This window comes from Cotesia glomerata, linkage group LG6, assembly GCF_020080835.1.
Source record: "Cotesia glomerata isolate CgM1 linkage group LG6, MPM_Cglom_v2.3, whole genome shotgun sequence".
Taxonomy (NCBI): domain Eukaryota; kingdom Metazoa; phylum Arthropoda; class Insecta; order Hymenoptera; family Braconidae; genus Cotesia; species Cotesia glomerata.
The window spans coordinates 10,777,051-10,792,750 of NC_058163.1; the positions used below are offsets into that span (position 1 = coordinate 10,777,051).

General features: G+C 35.8%; 2 protein-coding genes across 2 annotated transcripts; one reads left to right on the top strand and one right to left on the bottom strand.

Moving 5' to 3' along the window:
• Positions 1-375: 375 nt before the first annotated feature.
• Positions 376-2,511, bottom strand: LOC123266799. The gene is made up of 2 exons (XM_044731216.1): positions 1,244-2,511; positions 376-515 (listed from the first exon to the last, which is right to left on the bottom strand). The coding sequence occupies exon 1, from the start codon at positions 1,988-1,990 to the stop codon at positions 1,247-1,249; it is 744 nt and encodes a 247-aa protein (XP_044587151.1). The 5' UTR covers positions 1,991-2,511; the 3' UTR covers positions 376-515; positions 1,244-1,246.
• Positions 2,512-9,846: 7,335 nt separating this feature from the next.
• Positions 9,847-12,889, top strand: LOC123267902. Its single transcript, XM_044732790.1, has 3 exons — positions 9,847-10,288; positions 10,391-12,603; positions 12,821-12,889. Exons 1-3 carry the CDS (start codon positions 9,847-9,849, stop codon positions 12,887-12,889), a joined length of 2,724 nt encoding a protein of 907 aa, XP_044588725.1.
• Positions 12,890-15,700: the final 2,811 nt, after the last annotated feature.

Below are 15,700 nucleotides of genomic sequence, written 5' to 3' on the forward strand. Positions count from 1 at the left end.
GCAGTAGTGTGCCCAAAGTGCCAGCACTTATAGCATCGTAGTGGTGTCTTAACTGCTCTGACACGGCAATTTACCCAGCCAATCCTTATTTTGCCTGTATTTCCGAGTATCTTCTGCACTATTGCTGCTGGCAATCGTACCGAAGCAGTTTGAGTACCTCTGTAGGCCGGACGAATTTTAATGACATCTTCAGGTATTTCGTAGTCGTTTCCAGTTGCCTCTTGTAAGGCCTTCCGGACATCGTCTTAGTTGTTTCGTCGTCAATGTCCCAGATTTAAGGGGGGAAATACGTGTAGATGGCCGTTTTCGAGCAGATTTTAATCAATTATTTAAAGGTATAAAAAATTAATATTATTTATTCAAACTTTTGGGTTATTTTATACATATATTGAAGAGTAAAAATTTACATTTACAAGAATAAAACTTAAAAAGTAGTAAAGATATCAGCTGATACATCTCGTAGGTTGTCGTCCGACTTCGCAACTGGTGTACATCATGGAGGCCATAATTTTTATCTGAAATCAATGCATCAAAATTATAACTTTTTTTAGACATGTATCTTCTATATGAACCTCATTTTAAAGAAAAAAAAAAAATTTTCATTTTTTTGACGGCTGTGAAAGTAAGTCATGTTTTTTTACCTTTTTTTTGTTTATTGTTTAGTATAAAAAAATTAGTTAAAATGAAAAAATTGCTTCTGATTGAGGTTCATATTCAGCACAATTATGTAAAGAAATAATATACTAAATTTGAAGATGATTGGTTAAAAACTTTTTAAGCTAGAGTGTACACTAGTTCGAAAAAACTAGTTTCGAGAAAAACGCGTTTAAAAATAAGTGATGAAAAAGTTAAGGTGACCGTCTCTTTTTCTCATGCAATACTTTCTCGCGACATAAATTATCAGCAATAATTTCTTGTTCGATATTTTCACAAAGGCAATATTTCTCATTGTCAAAATTTATTTGGTATTATTAATTATTATTAAAATTAATATTTATTTAATTATGAATTTTTAATGATAAAGTGAAAATAAAATATTTGAGAAACTTTTAAATGATAATTTTTGCTCTGTGAGAATTTTTTAATCAAGAAATTTTTGAGTGAGAATTTTTGCATGTGAGAAATTTTTGTATGATAAATTTTTTATGAAAAATTTTTGTTTCGATAAATTGTTACTGGTAAATAAAGCCACGGTGCCAAAAGGTTAATATAAAGTTGTATTAAACGAATTGAAACAACTTACCAATTAATCAGCTATTCCAGCACCATATTGTAAGCCTTCTTCAGCTTCATATGCTTCATTTTGAGCTTGTAGATTTTCTTTTCGTGCTTTTCGGGCTTCTTTACTGTCCAAGGAGCTGCGTCGATTCTGACGGGTTACGCGCTGACTGTCGGATTGTTGTGCGTGATTGAAGCTATTGTTCCCAACGATGAGACCTAACTCGTTCATGACTAATAAAATACTTGAACTGCCTTCATTGAATAAGCAAGCAGCCAAGTATGCAGCAATTTCAATAGTTTTTAAACCACTATGCAAATGTTTAGGGGCCATACGCCAAATAGTTGAATTAAAACTTTCATTAGCATTTTTAGTATGGCCTCCTAAACATCTCTCCAATAAATCTACCCGGGATAAATCCTGATAAATTGGAAAAATCGCTTTTTGAACGTCAGGATGCAAAGGTGTCGGATGTTTTGGAGGTTCTGTCCCCAGAGCTTTAGCTTCGTTCCACTTACACCAGCTATCTACACCCTTTGGACATTTGTCATGTTGTGGATTATCATCTGTTGATATCATATGGAAATAAGTTGCCAATATCTCATTTTTCATGTCTTCAACGCTATTTACATTTCTCCTAATTGCTAGTCCATAGTAAGTGCTTAATTTTTTATTAAAACTTCTGTCAACTTTCCTCTTCCGCCCAAATGTTTTTCTTTTTTTACGCTCCGGAGTCGCGTTCCCATTCTTTTTTGCACATGACCTATACATTCGCTTTTAGTTACTGTCAGTTCATCACCATACGGGTTCAATTTTATCACTGCTGAGAATGTTTTGGAATCTCCATCGCCTATATAATTACCGTACTTTACTCCGTGTAATTCTTCTGACCTTGTAAACATCGTTTTGATAGCTTCAACTTCCATACTTCCCGCAGATCCTTCATGTGTTTGTGTGCAGCTTTCTTCATCATGGTTTTCTTCCCAAGCTATATATTCCGGTGAAGTTTTCGGTTTGTTCTTCCATATTGCACACGCATGACAATAACTACTCCGAACAACTAAATCTACAACCTTTCCAGTATAATAGCCTATTAGAGTTGTAACGCCAAATAATGATTTGAATCCTCGTTTCCTCCAAGTTCCATCACCAGATACTTTAAAATTAAGAAGAGGTCTTTCGTGCTTCTCATTTTCTTTTTTTTCTTCATCTACAGCTTTCTTACAACAAAATTCAAATATTTTTTTAGCAGCACTGTGAATATGATCATATATCGAATTGTAAGTATTTTCACAGATACCAGTACCTATGTCCATATAATTACAAAATAAATTAATTCCCTCACGGCCAACACCCAAGAGTCGCATGACAAAAACTATCCTACGATTTATTTCAAATCCATTATTTATAAAAGGACCTGATGGAATTTGTTTCGATCCGCACATGCAATTAACAACGAGCTTGAATCCGAGGCCTCGTATTCCACTTTCAGCAAATTTAACATTCTGTTTACAGTTTCGACATATAAGAATATCCGATAAAGCTGTGAAGACGGTAAAAAATTCTATGATTCTATAAAAATGTAATGGGTTAACAATTACATTTTCACTCATTGTATTTGATAGCTTTTTGGCACTTATACTCTCGTTATTATCACCACACTCGTTTGATTCAGTATTTGAAAACTGATTTCCGTGAAAAGATCTTTTGCGTGGTCTACTACGACGAGCACTATCACTACGTCCTGTTTTTGGATACGAAGACATTTTTTACTAATACTGCAAACACACGCTACGAAGGTCGGTTGTGAACTAATATTACACTATGGTTTGTTACAAGGACACTAATACTTCTAGTAGCTTCTATACGAATAAAATAAAAGAACATCTGCCCATTTTCCCTTTCTTTCTTAAAAATATATACCTGGAAGTATATGAATGACTACCTACTCGACCCTAACCGACCGCTCCGTTCAGGTAATTATGTTCTCGGGCGCTGTACCGAGCGCACTTACTAAATCGCTTGTAACTTTTGAACGAATAATAATTTTGACCTGAAATTTTAACTGTATATTTTTCAATAGTTTTACAAGCGATTTATGAAAAAAAAAAATTTTGAATTTTTTCAAGCCTCTACACGTATTTCCCCCCTTAAAGCTGTTCCTCTGGGCCTTTACAGATGATTTGCGCTTCTTCTTTAAGGATGCTCTTGATGGTCTTCAGCAAAGCTTGTCCTTTGTCTGCGGTCTTTCTGGAAAGCGTAATGAGCATATTCCCATCATTCGTCTCTTGAACCTTGTCAACGACGTCACGGGTCTGATCTGGTGGGACATCTTTTTTAATCCGACGCAGTATCTCGGCATATTTTGCCTTCTCAACGGGTCGAATAATTAAGGCATCTGGTTTGGTGAATTTTCGCGGTTTTTTCCGCTTAGGCTCCGGCCGAGATTTGTTCACCGATTGTTTTGGTAACCGCTCTCTCACTTGCTCCTTCTTCTCCTTCTTGGATTGGACCTTCTGCCATTCAGTCACCTCTTTTTTTCCGGCGTTCTGCACTGCCGTGTTTTTCGGAGGGTTTGGTTTCAGGTCCTTTTTCTTCACAACTTGGCTGATCGTTGGGTCGGGAGAAGATCGATCTTTTCTCTTAGTTGACTTGCTGCTAGTTCTGCTTCTGTCTTCCGCGACTGATTCACCGTCAGCTTCGGCTCCAGTGTCCATTGCTTCTTCATTCACAACAGTTGCTTGAATGCTTCTCTCCGGTGTAGTGCGAGAAGTGCGTCGTACTGTTAAACGCCATTCTTCATCAAGTTTCTTGAATCTCTGGAGGGCATTGGCTACGCTGGTCGTCTTGGTCTTAATCTCCTTGTGGATATTGACCTTAGATTGGATGAAGTAATTTAGCTCACTGGTCAGCTTTTCAAGGCGTTCCAACGCTTGCGACCGCTTCATTTCAGCGCTTGCTTCAATCGCTGCTTGTTGGGCATGAGGCCCGTTTTCACTCTTGTTGTTTTCCTGAATTTTACTCATACTTTTAAATTCACCAGCGCATCGTACGGAGTGGAGCGGGTTGTCATAACTAGGAACGGGTGTACCCTCGGAGATAGGACTCCTACCCCAGTTCCCTGAGGCCTAGCCAACACTTAGCCAGTCCCGGAATACACGGACGGACTAGACTCGCTCGGAGCGGTGAAGATTCCGATCTCTAACACTCACTGCGTACTTCCTGATCAAGGCCCGAAGTGGCTGGCTCCTGATCCACTGCTGCAACTTACACCTCGGCAGAGAAAGCTCACATCAGCCGTGGCCTGCATCGTCGGAAACTACGACACGAGGTTCCGGTCACTCCCAGTGGGTCACAGCAGGGAACGATCGTCTTGTTAGGTCAGTTAGTGTGACCAACCCATTAAAGAGGAGTTTTGTCCACGGGAACGTATTTTATTTGGCTCCTACCCTCTGTACCAGGTACAGCGAGCGTTCTCCCATCCGCTACGGGGAGACGCGCCTGGTAGCAGTTTCGCCTCTGCCCCAAGTGTGTGTGTGTGTGTGTGTGTGTGTGTGTGTGTGTGTGTGTGTGTGTGTGTGTGTGTGTGTGTGTGTGTGTGTGTGTGTGTGACTCGCGTATAACTTTTGAACGACTAAACCGATCGGAATCTACTAAACGGCGTTCTAAAGAGTTCCTTCAAACTTAGATTTCCTGTGAATTTGAACCGATTCGGACCGATAGATTTTGAGAAATTTTGAAAAATCTCAAAAAAAAATAAGAAAAAATTTTTTTTGAAAGTGGTTTTTTTGGAATAACTTTTAAACGACTTTATCGATCATCTTCAAAAACTAATCCGCCTTTAAGTTTGAAAAACCACGTCGATCGCCACCAAGCTGGTCGAAATCGGTTGAATCGTTCGAGAGATAAGGTAAAAGCCCCAATAGATGATCACGTACCAGTATATGATCACTCCATGTATTTGTATACCTATATTTGTGAATATAGATATATAAATACATGGAGTGATCATATACTGGTATATGATCATCTATTGGAGCTTTTACCTTATCGTGAACGAAAGAAAACCGAAAAAAGTGTTTTTTCTGGATTACTCCGAAATTTTTGGTTTGATCAATTAAAATCTGAAAATAACTTATGAGAATAATAAAACTGCGTCGAATGCCGCCAACCGCGTGAAAATTGGTTGATCCATTCAAAAGTTATTGCGGTTTGAAAATTCCAAAAATAGTGTTCTATGAAACTTGTATCAGACTTTTGAGCTGGGAGAGCTCAAATGCATAGAAATATTATTTCTTTGAACTCAGCAAGCTCAAAATATCACATAAATTATATTTTGAGCTCAAAAATCTCAAAAATGTCATAAGTCCAATTTTAAGCGCCCAGGAATGGAATTAGCGAGAAGCAGGGATGGCCTTTAGGGTGAACCGTTTTTCTAATTTTTTTATTTTAGTCTCGAGTGAAAAAATGTTAGTTTTTGATGTTTTAAGAGCCCTCTCCAAAAGACAGCTTAAAAAAAAATTTTTAAGAGGTCACTCCAAATTTTTTAAAATTTCAAAAATCGTCAAAAATCGAACTTTTTTTTTTTTTAATTTTTTTTCTCGTTACAGTATAATTTTATAGACAAAAAAAAATAAGTTTCTGAAAGTTTCAGTTCAAAATTTAAATTTTGGAAGGTCGCTCATAATTTTTTTTTTTTTTCTTCAATTTGTCATATCGCCGACTTTAACTGTTGAGAGTGATACGTTGGGGTCTTTTTGATTTGTAAAAATCTTAAACTACGCGGCAAGGTCAAATCTCAACCAAGCTGGTTTCTAAGACCAGCTTGGAATTCGAATCCACGCTTGGAAGTTTATTAAATAAAATTATTAAATTAAAAAAAATTATTTTTTCTGTATTGTGCTTGATTTTTAGTTCATCTCATGATGTATTTTTATCGATTATGGTACTAAATAAAAAAAAAAAATGCATGGAATTTTAATTCGAATTGTAAAAAGTCGCTCGAAAAAATCTAAACTAATGCACTAATAAATTGAAAAAAATTATGAGCAACCTTTCAAAATTTAAATTTTGAACTGAAACTTTCAGAAACTTATTTTTTTTGGTCTATAAAATTATACTGTGACGAGAAAAAAAATTAAAAAAAAAAAGTTCGATTTTTGACGATTTTTGAAATTTCAAAAAATTTGGAGTGACTTCTTAAAATTTTTTTTTTGAGCTGTCCTTTGGAGAGGGCTCTTAAAACATCAAAAACTAACATTTTTTCACTCGAGGCTAAAAAAAAAAAATAGTCGGTTTTTTTGGGCCACCCTAATATAGATATATATATTCACAATGATAAATTACTTAAACCTAGGGTTGAAAAACTGGCCCCAATAGTAACAAATATTTCTTTTTTTTTAAAATAGGCTTTGTTAGCATTAAAAATATTTATTTAATATTATGAAGTCTTCGAGCTCAAAATGTCTTTAATAGGCAACTATAATTTTTGGATGCGTCGTTCAATTTTCATTTTAAAAAAAAAGTATTTGACGCAGTTTTTAAAGCACGAAAAGAAAATGTATAGGTTGTGACAGGGAATTTGAATTCCCGCGGGACTTAATTTTTTGATTATCGTGTCGCGGTGAGTAGGAGCTACTCTTTACCTTCGGAGCGCGATGAAGTAGTTGTACGACTCGTCACCGGGTCGTATGTATCGCTGAGTCCCCACCGCTGTCCCCGGAAAATGAAGCGCGGGAGCGAAGATAGGAAAGTTGGAGAGCACGAGGAGAGGTTATAAAAACGCCGGGTGTTGTGTCAAGACTCTCTTTCTTCCGGTGAAATTTTGCGAGTACGTTGGGTAACTGTGTTCCAGCGTGGGATATTTTTCTGAGACAAGTAAGTAGTTGATTTCTTAAGGCTTCATGAATGGAACGAAGCGATTAAATTTTATTGTCTGGTATTTTTGTTAAAAATTACTTGTCGTTAGGCCATTTGGCTGACGATCTTCGTCTTATTCGAAATATTTATTTACTGGAATTTCTAGGATAAATTGATCGAGGATAAGATTGGGAGCTGGGTGTAATTTGGTGACACGAGTTTCTGGAGCTTTGGAAGTCAGCAGGCACAGTGGAGCTGATCCCGTCATTTTCTTTCTACTGGGAAAAGAATTCATCGCTGGAGTACCGGTTTCAGTTGTCAGGTATTTTGGGTTATTTTAGGCCAAATTAATTAATAATTTAATTAAGAGGCCAAAATAATTAAATTTAATTTCTCGAGCGGTCATCTTTTTATTAGCGAATTCGTACTTTACTTTCTATTGTCGAGGTCAAGTAAATAGTTTTGTCGCTGGACTTTTATATTTAATGGATAAATTTTTAATTTATTGGTAAAGAATTTATTAGTAATTTATTATAGGCCTGTTGGCTATGATAAATTAATTTTAGTTAAGAATTTTCGAGACAGAATTTAATTAAGAAATATCGCCTAGAATTTATTTAAGGAGAATTAAGAATTGAAATTAAGTCAGTGAAGGTCATTCTATAATGCTCTACGGTGGTAATTTTGTTGAGACGTTTTAGAATTTCAGAGTTGAATTTAAGAAATTGTGTTGTTAGATTTCGGCCGGTGGGCTAAATTTAATTAATTTAGTTAATTTAGCGAATGTATTTATTGAAAAATTCAGTGAATTTAGAAAATGATTACCGAACTTGTTAAGAAAATTATGTAGTGAACTTTGTTAAAGATTATTTAGTGGAGATCAAGAAATGAAATAAATCAGTGGGTTCAGTAGAATAAATTGATTGATAACTTTAGTAGAAAATTTGGTTAAGTAAGTTGGAAATGAATTTAGTTAAGAAGATGTATTAATGAATTTAATGAATTAAAATCGAAGGTCGGAATTTTGTGTTAAGTAATTATTAGGCGTAATTTTGGAAAATGCGAAGTTTTGAGATTCAATTTTATTGGGTAAATGATGTCGTTTGTTATTCCGTCAGTTGGACGAGGTTTTAAGAAATTGAAGATAGATGCGTAATGGTCTATGTTGAGTTAAGAAATTGAAGATAGATGCGTAATGGTCTAAAAGTGAATTAGGAAATTAAGAAGATAGATGCGTAATGGTCTATGTTGAGTTAAGAAATTAAGAAGATAGATGCGTAATGATCTATGGTTAAAAGAATTTAATGATATTTAGTTGTAAGTTTTGGCAAGTGCCTGCGTAGGTGAGAGGTTCTCACAATTAAGTGATTGATAGGTTAATTTTAAGGGCAATATTGTTAAGGAATTTTGTTAGAATTAAATTGTTTACATTGAATAAATAATTAAATTGTTAATAATTGTTTCTCAGTATTAATTTTTCAGCTTTTCTCAACTTCTCACGACCCGATCTTTCCTTCTCATGCTCCCCAGTTTCTGGGACACCGAGTATAAAATCCCAGTGGCGCCCTTTTCAAAGAGGAAAGGGGTGACCAATTGGACAGGGCTAACTACCCCGTTACAAGGTTCATATTGATTGGTAGAGAAATCTCGAAGATATCTTAAAAAAATACCGAAAAACAAAATTTTGTGAATTTTTAAACAACTATAACTTTTGAATGCGTCGTTCGATTTTCATTTTCGAAAATGCATTAGACGCAGTTTTTTAAGCACAAAAAACGTATATATGGTTTTATTATGATTTTTCCGAACGCTTTGAAGTTATTTTAAAAAAACATAAAAATTCAAATTTTTTTTTTGGTTTTTTTTTTAATTTCTTCGGAATGGATCAATGGATTAACTCTCAAATCTAATCAGATCTAAGTTATGATAAACTCTTTCGAATGACCTCTCGTAGAATTCAATCGATTAATTCGTTTTTTAGTGGAAAATTTTCAATTTTCTTAGCGGGAAGTTAAAAATGCATACCTATCTAAATTAATTAAAGAGATATAATTAAAATAAATGTACATTAGGGTGTTTCAAAAAAAAAAAAAAATTTTTTTTTTTAATGGTGTTGAAAAGTTGAAAGTACATTTAAAAACAAAAATTTTGGCGCCTATTAGAGCCCTTAATATTAATATTAATTAAATCCCCTTTATTGTCAAGAACAATCAGACGATACACGAGCTGAACGCAATGAAGTCATGAGATTAGAACAACGACAATCACACCGTTTTACTGTCAATAGACGCAGAGCGAATGACCAACAACGCCAACAGGCACATCGAGCATTTGTAGCTACATCATTTCTGCGTCTAGCATTCCAGTATGAGCCCGATATTGAATATTATGCTCATTCAAAAGTAGTAATTGGTGCTATGGACAAAGAATGTCCGTATTGTCATGCTTTGAAATTCAAAAATGAACCAGCCGAGATGTGTTGCGCGTCAGGGAAGGTACAACTACCTGTAATTGAAACACCACCGGAACCATTGAACGGTTTGCTTATCAGCACAGATCCAGATTCTAACGTGTTCCTGAAGTCCATTCGAACATTCAACTCATGCTTTCAAATGACATCGTTCGGAGCAACAGAAATAGTTCAAAATACTAATGCAAATGGTTAACAATACAATTCTACATTCAAAATCAGAGGCCAAGTTTATCATAAAATAGGCTCATTGCTGTCAATGCCAAACGAACCACATAAATTTTTACAAATCTACTTTATGGGCGGCGAGGACTCCGGAAGCGCACTAGCCAATCGGGTGGATGCACGTTATGGTTACAATAACCTTGATTCATTCTTTGCTAGACGCATCGTCAACGAGCTGGATGCTCTATTGAATGAGCATAATGAATTTTTGAAAATATTCAAATCCCACATGCACAAATTAGAAAGCGATAATCACGCTATTGTTATTAATCCTGATAAAACACCAGCTGGAGAATACATTCGTAGATTCAATGCACCTGTTGCTGACGACGTTGCTGGAATCATGGTTGGCGATCGTACAGGTGCACGAGAAATTGTGGTTCGTAGAAGAAATAATAATCTTCAGTTCATTGCTGATACACACCGTTCATATGACGCTCTCCAATATCCGCTAATCTTCTGGAAGGGACAAGATGGATATAGCATAAATATTAAACAACGAGATCCCGTATCAGGTACTTCATTTATTATGAATTTGATTATTACACTTTTAACAAAACAATTAAATTATTAAACGCAATTAACTTAAATTAATATTTATGAATATATTATTACAGGAGCCGAAACAAACAAGAACGTTAGCTCGAAGGATTATTATGCGTATAGATTGATGATTAGACGCGGGCTGGATAACGTCATTCTACGATTTCGAGAGCTTTGTCAACAATTCATGGTCGACATGTACGCGAAGATAGAAGGCGAACGACTACGATACTTACGATATAATCAACTCAAGCTACGTGTGGAAGAGTACATTCACTTGCGAGACGCTATTGTCAACAACGCCGACGCCGCCGAAATTGGTAACTCTGTCATTCTACCATCATCGTACGTAGGCAGTCCACGTCATATGCAAGAGTATATACAGGATGCTCTGACTTTCGTGCATGAATATGGGCGACCGTGTTTATTTATCACGTTCACATGTAATCCAAAATGGCCAGAGATTACATCTTTGCTGTTGCCTGGCCAAAATGCAATACATCGTCATGACATTACAGCACGTGTGTTTAGACAAAAGCTGAAGTCATTAATAAATTTTATTACTAAATCACATGTATTCGGTCCCACATGTTGCTGGCTGTATTCGGTTGAGTGGCAAAAGCGAGGATTACCTCATGCCCACATTTTGGTTTGGTTAATCGACAAAATCCGTCCTGAAAAAATAGATAATATAATTTCTGCAGAAATTCCCGATCCGTCTACTGATCAATTGCTGTTTGATATTGTTACAGCAAACATGATTCATGGCCCATGCGGTACTTTTAATCGTTCATCGCCTTGCATATCAGATGGAAAATGTACAAAAAATTTCCCTAAAGATTTCACTAACGATACAATCACAAATGTCGACGGATATCCAATATATCGTCGAAGGAATCCAGATAATGGCGGAAAATCATTTATTAAAAACATCAGCAACACAGACATTGATATTGACAATCGTTGGGTCGTGCCATATTCGCCCCTGCTGAGCAAAACATACAATGCTCATATTAATGTTGAGTTCTGCAGTTCTGTGAAGAGCATCAAATACATTTGCAAGTGTGTCCATAAAGGCAGTGACATGGCAGTGTTTAGAGTGGAAAATACCAATGTGAATGCTCCTCCAGTAAATAAAAACGATGAAATAACGCTCTACCAAATAGGTCGGTACATCAGCTCCGATGAAGCTGTTTGGCGTATCTTTGGTTTTCCAATTCATGAACGGGATCCAGCAGTTGTTCAGTTAGCCGTTCATCTTGAAAATGGTCAGCGTGTATATTTCACGAACGAGACAGCGATTGATCGTGCTATAAATCCACCAAAAACTACACTCACTGAATTTTTTGAATTGTGTAACCGTGCGGATGATTTTGGTGCCTTTGCACGTACTTTACTCTATTCACAAGTACCACGCTATTTCACATGGGCTCAAACAAAACAATGGATACCCCGCAAGCAAGGCTCATTAGTTGATGCATGCCCCAATTTATTCAAATCAAACGCCTTGGGGGGAGTATTTACAGTGAATCCAAGACAGACTGAGTGCTTTTATCTTCGACTATTGTTGGTTAATGTTACTGGCCCATTGTCATTTCAAGATATACGTTATGTGAATGGGCAACAGTATACAACGTATAAAGATGCATGCCTTGCACTCGGCTTGCTAGAAGATGACAATCAGTGGGAATGTATGCTTGCTGAAGCAGCATTGAACTGTACAGCAATACAAATTCGTCTACTATTCGCTATAGTGTTGACTACATGTTTTCCAGCCCGAGCAGAGATATTATGGGATAATCACAAAGATTCAATAACTGATGATATATTGCATCAACATCGTACACGGTGTAACGATCTAGCGATAACATTTAGCGACGATATGTACAATGAAGCATTGATTGCTATCGAGGATCTTTGCATTATCATTGCCAACTTACCACTCAGTCATTTCGGTATGAAGTCGCCAAATCGAGGTGCAACTAATTTAATGAACACTGAAATGAATCGTGAAATGCAGTACAACACTGTAGAAACGGCGGCGATTGTTACTCGCAATGTCCCACTAATGAATGAGGAACAAAGAACCATTTACGACCGTATTATGCTCGTAGTTTCAGTAGGACAAGGTGGGTTCTTCTTTTTAGATGCACCAGGTGGAACTGGCAAGACATTCCTTATTTCGCTAATTCTCGCCAAAATACGATCCAATAATGGCATCGCATTGGCCGTTGCATCATCGGGCATTGCGGCAACTTTATTGGATGAAGGCAGAACAGCTCATTCAGTATTTAAGCTACCACTAAATATTCAAAATAACCCTGACGCAGTGTGCAACATAAAAAAACAATCGTCCATAGCCACAGTGCTGAAACAGTGTAAAATTATCATCTGGGATGAATGTACCATGGCACACAAACATTCGCTTGAGACGTTGAACAGGACATTGAAAGATATTAAAAACAACGACAAACTATTTGGTGGCACTCTGTTAGTCCTTTCAGGTGACTTCAGACAAACACTTCCCGTCATTCCACGTTCAACATACGCTGATGAAATCAACGCCTGCTTAAAATCATCGACATTGTGGCGTAATTTCGAAATAGTACAGCTGAAAGTAAATATGTGCGTTCAAATGCTTCAAGATCCATCCGCTGAAACATTCTCAAAACAACTCTTAGATATCGGCGATGGAAAAGTCACTATATCTGAAACTGGATACATGAAATTAGCGAATGATTTCTGCACAATCATTGATTCGCAAGATGCTCTCATAGAACAAATATTTCCCGATGTACACACGAATTACATAAATCTCGAGTGGCTTGCAGAAAGAGCAATGTTAGCTGCAAAAAATGTGGACGTTGACATTTTAAATCTGAAGATACAACAGTTATTGCGGGGGGACTTGGTATCATATAAATCTATTGATACAGTTTGCGATGACACTGAAGCTGTAAATTTTCCAACAGAGTTTTTGAACTCACTAGATTTGCCAGGCATGCCACCACATAACTTACAATTGAAGGTTGGATCTCCAATTATTTTGCTTCGTAATTTGAACCCGCCACGGCTATGCAACGGTACGCGATTAGTCATTAAAAAATTAATGAAAAACGTTATCGAAGGCACCATTTTAAATGGCAAGTTTCGAGGTGAAAATATATTGATACCACGAATACCTATTAGACCCACAGATGTGCCAATTCAATTTAAGCGTATTCAATTTCCGATTAGATTGGCATTTGCAATGACTATTAATAAATCCCAAAGCCAAACAATGTCTGTTTGTGGCTTAGATTTGAGCACACCATGTTTTTCACACGGACAATTGTACGTTGCATGCTCTCGAATGGGTAAACCATCAAGTTTGTTTGTATTAGCTAAAGACGGGCTAACAAAAAATATTGTTCACGCTGCAGCATTAAGAGATTAATATTATGTAATTAATTAATTGTATAAATAATTATTACTTTTAATAAATTAAAACAATTAATGTTTGGTGTTTTGTTATTTTTAAACAACATTTCCTCATCGTTCACAGCGCTCCAGGCCTTTTTCACTCATATTCCACATCCTTATACACTTTCAATAAGTTAGTAATTTTTTTTCGACACTAGAAATTCTCTAGAAATTATTCACATGGCAAAACAACGTTTGCCGGGTCAGCAAGTATATATATATATATATATATATATATATATATTTAATATATAAAATTCTCGTGTCACAATGTTCGTTCCCATACTCCTGCGAAACGGCTTGACCGATTCTCATGAAATTTTTTATGCATATTCAGTAAGCCTGAGAATCGGCTACTATCTATTTTTCTAACCTCTAAGTGATAAGGGGTGTTCACCCTAAAAATTTTTTTTTTATTTTTTTGAAAAAATTTTTTTTTTTTAATTTTTTTATTATGTGGCATCAAAAAATACATATAACTCTAAATTTGCACTTTTTTATCACCAACCCTTGCTTTTTAATAGTCATTTTCATAATTTTATCATTTTCTATCCCGCTCGATAACATCAATTATTATCACTTGGTAAGTTATCCCCTCCATGTGTCTACCGGTGTCACTTCTCACCCTGTAAACAGCAGGGAGTAGAGATATTACCTCTATAGTTTTCGGCTATTATTAGTGTTTATGCTTCGAGCGTAGTAGTTAAACATTTTTACTCTTCGAGCTCAAAAATATAATTTTCGTATCATTTTGAGCTCTCCGAACTCAAAAATCTGCTAGAAGTTGAATGAAACACTATTTTTCGAATTTTTAAACCGCAATAACTTTTGAATAAATGAACCGATTTTTACGTGGTTGGTGGCATTTAACGCAATTTTTAAAGTCTCATAAAGAACTTTTAAGTTTAAATTGATCGAACAAGGAATTTTAAAGTAATTCCCAAAAAACGATTTCGATTTTTTTCGTTAACGATAACTCACGAACGAATTAACCGATTTCGACCGGGCTGGCGGCAATCGACGTGTTTTTTTTATGTTAAGAGCTAATTAGTTTTTGGAATTGATCGGTCAAGCCGTTTAAAAGTTATTCTAAAAAAACCACATTTGGAAAAATTTTTTCTTGCAGTTTTTTTGAGATTTCTCAAAATCTACTGGTTCGAATCGATCCAAATTATAGTCAAAATTTAAGTTTAGTGAAGCCCTTTCGAGTGGCGTCAACCGCGATAAAATCGGTCAAGCTGTTCAAAAGTTATAAGAGGGTAACATATATACATACACATACACACACACACACACACACCCACACACATTCACACACATACATACAGACTTACGGACATCATCGCGGAAACATTCGGGGAGGCTTCCTAGGACCTCAAAACGTCAACATCCATTGAAAACTCGATTTTCAAAAAACGGGGTGAAACCAATAACTTCCCGATTTTTGAAAATTTTCAATTTTCTTAGCGGGAAGTTAAAAAAATTTTTTTTTTTTTTCAATTTGGCTAATTTATTTTGATGAAATTAATTACTAAAATGTTATATGACAATTTGTACCACTGCAAAAAAATTTTACACCTCGATCACTTTGAATTTATTTTATCAGATAAAATCATTTGTTTATTTAAAAAATGCAGGGAGGATTTAAAAAACAATAGTGCCATATTGTTAGTACCATATTCATTTAAAATTTTTAATAGTAAAATTATTGAAGAATATTGTGAGGGTTTTGAGGTTCAAATCGTGACTACTTTCCATATTGAAATCTATCTTGAAATTCCAAATTTGCCCTCAAAAACCTCACTAAGGATTTTGAGGCTCAAATTGGAATTTATATTTTGACTCGGGTATGCGCAGGCGCTAGAATTAGTCTCAGTATGCTTGATAGTTTGATTTGTAGTGGTAATGGCGGACATATACAT

Bases quoted from the DNA above. Each gene is read 5' to 3' on its own strand.
- LOC123266799 (XM_044731216.1), bottom strand. From the start codon at position 1,990: ATGTATAGGTCATGTGCAAAAAAGAATGGGAACGCGACTCCGGAGCGT.
- LOC123267902 (XM_044732790.1), top strand. From the start codon at position 9,847: ATGGGCGGCGAGGACTCCGGAAGCGCACTAGCCAATCGGGTGGATGCA. The intron at 10,289-10,390 runs GTACTTCATTTA...ATATTATTACAG, and splicing joins ACAACGAGATCCCGTATCAG to GAGCCGAAACAAACAAGAAC. The intron at 12,604-12,820 runs GTATTTAAGCTA...TAGTCCTTTCAG, and splicing joins AAGGCAGAACAGCTCATTCA to GTGACTTCAGACAAACACTT.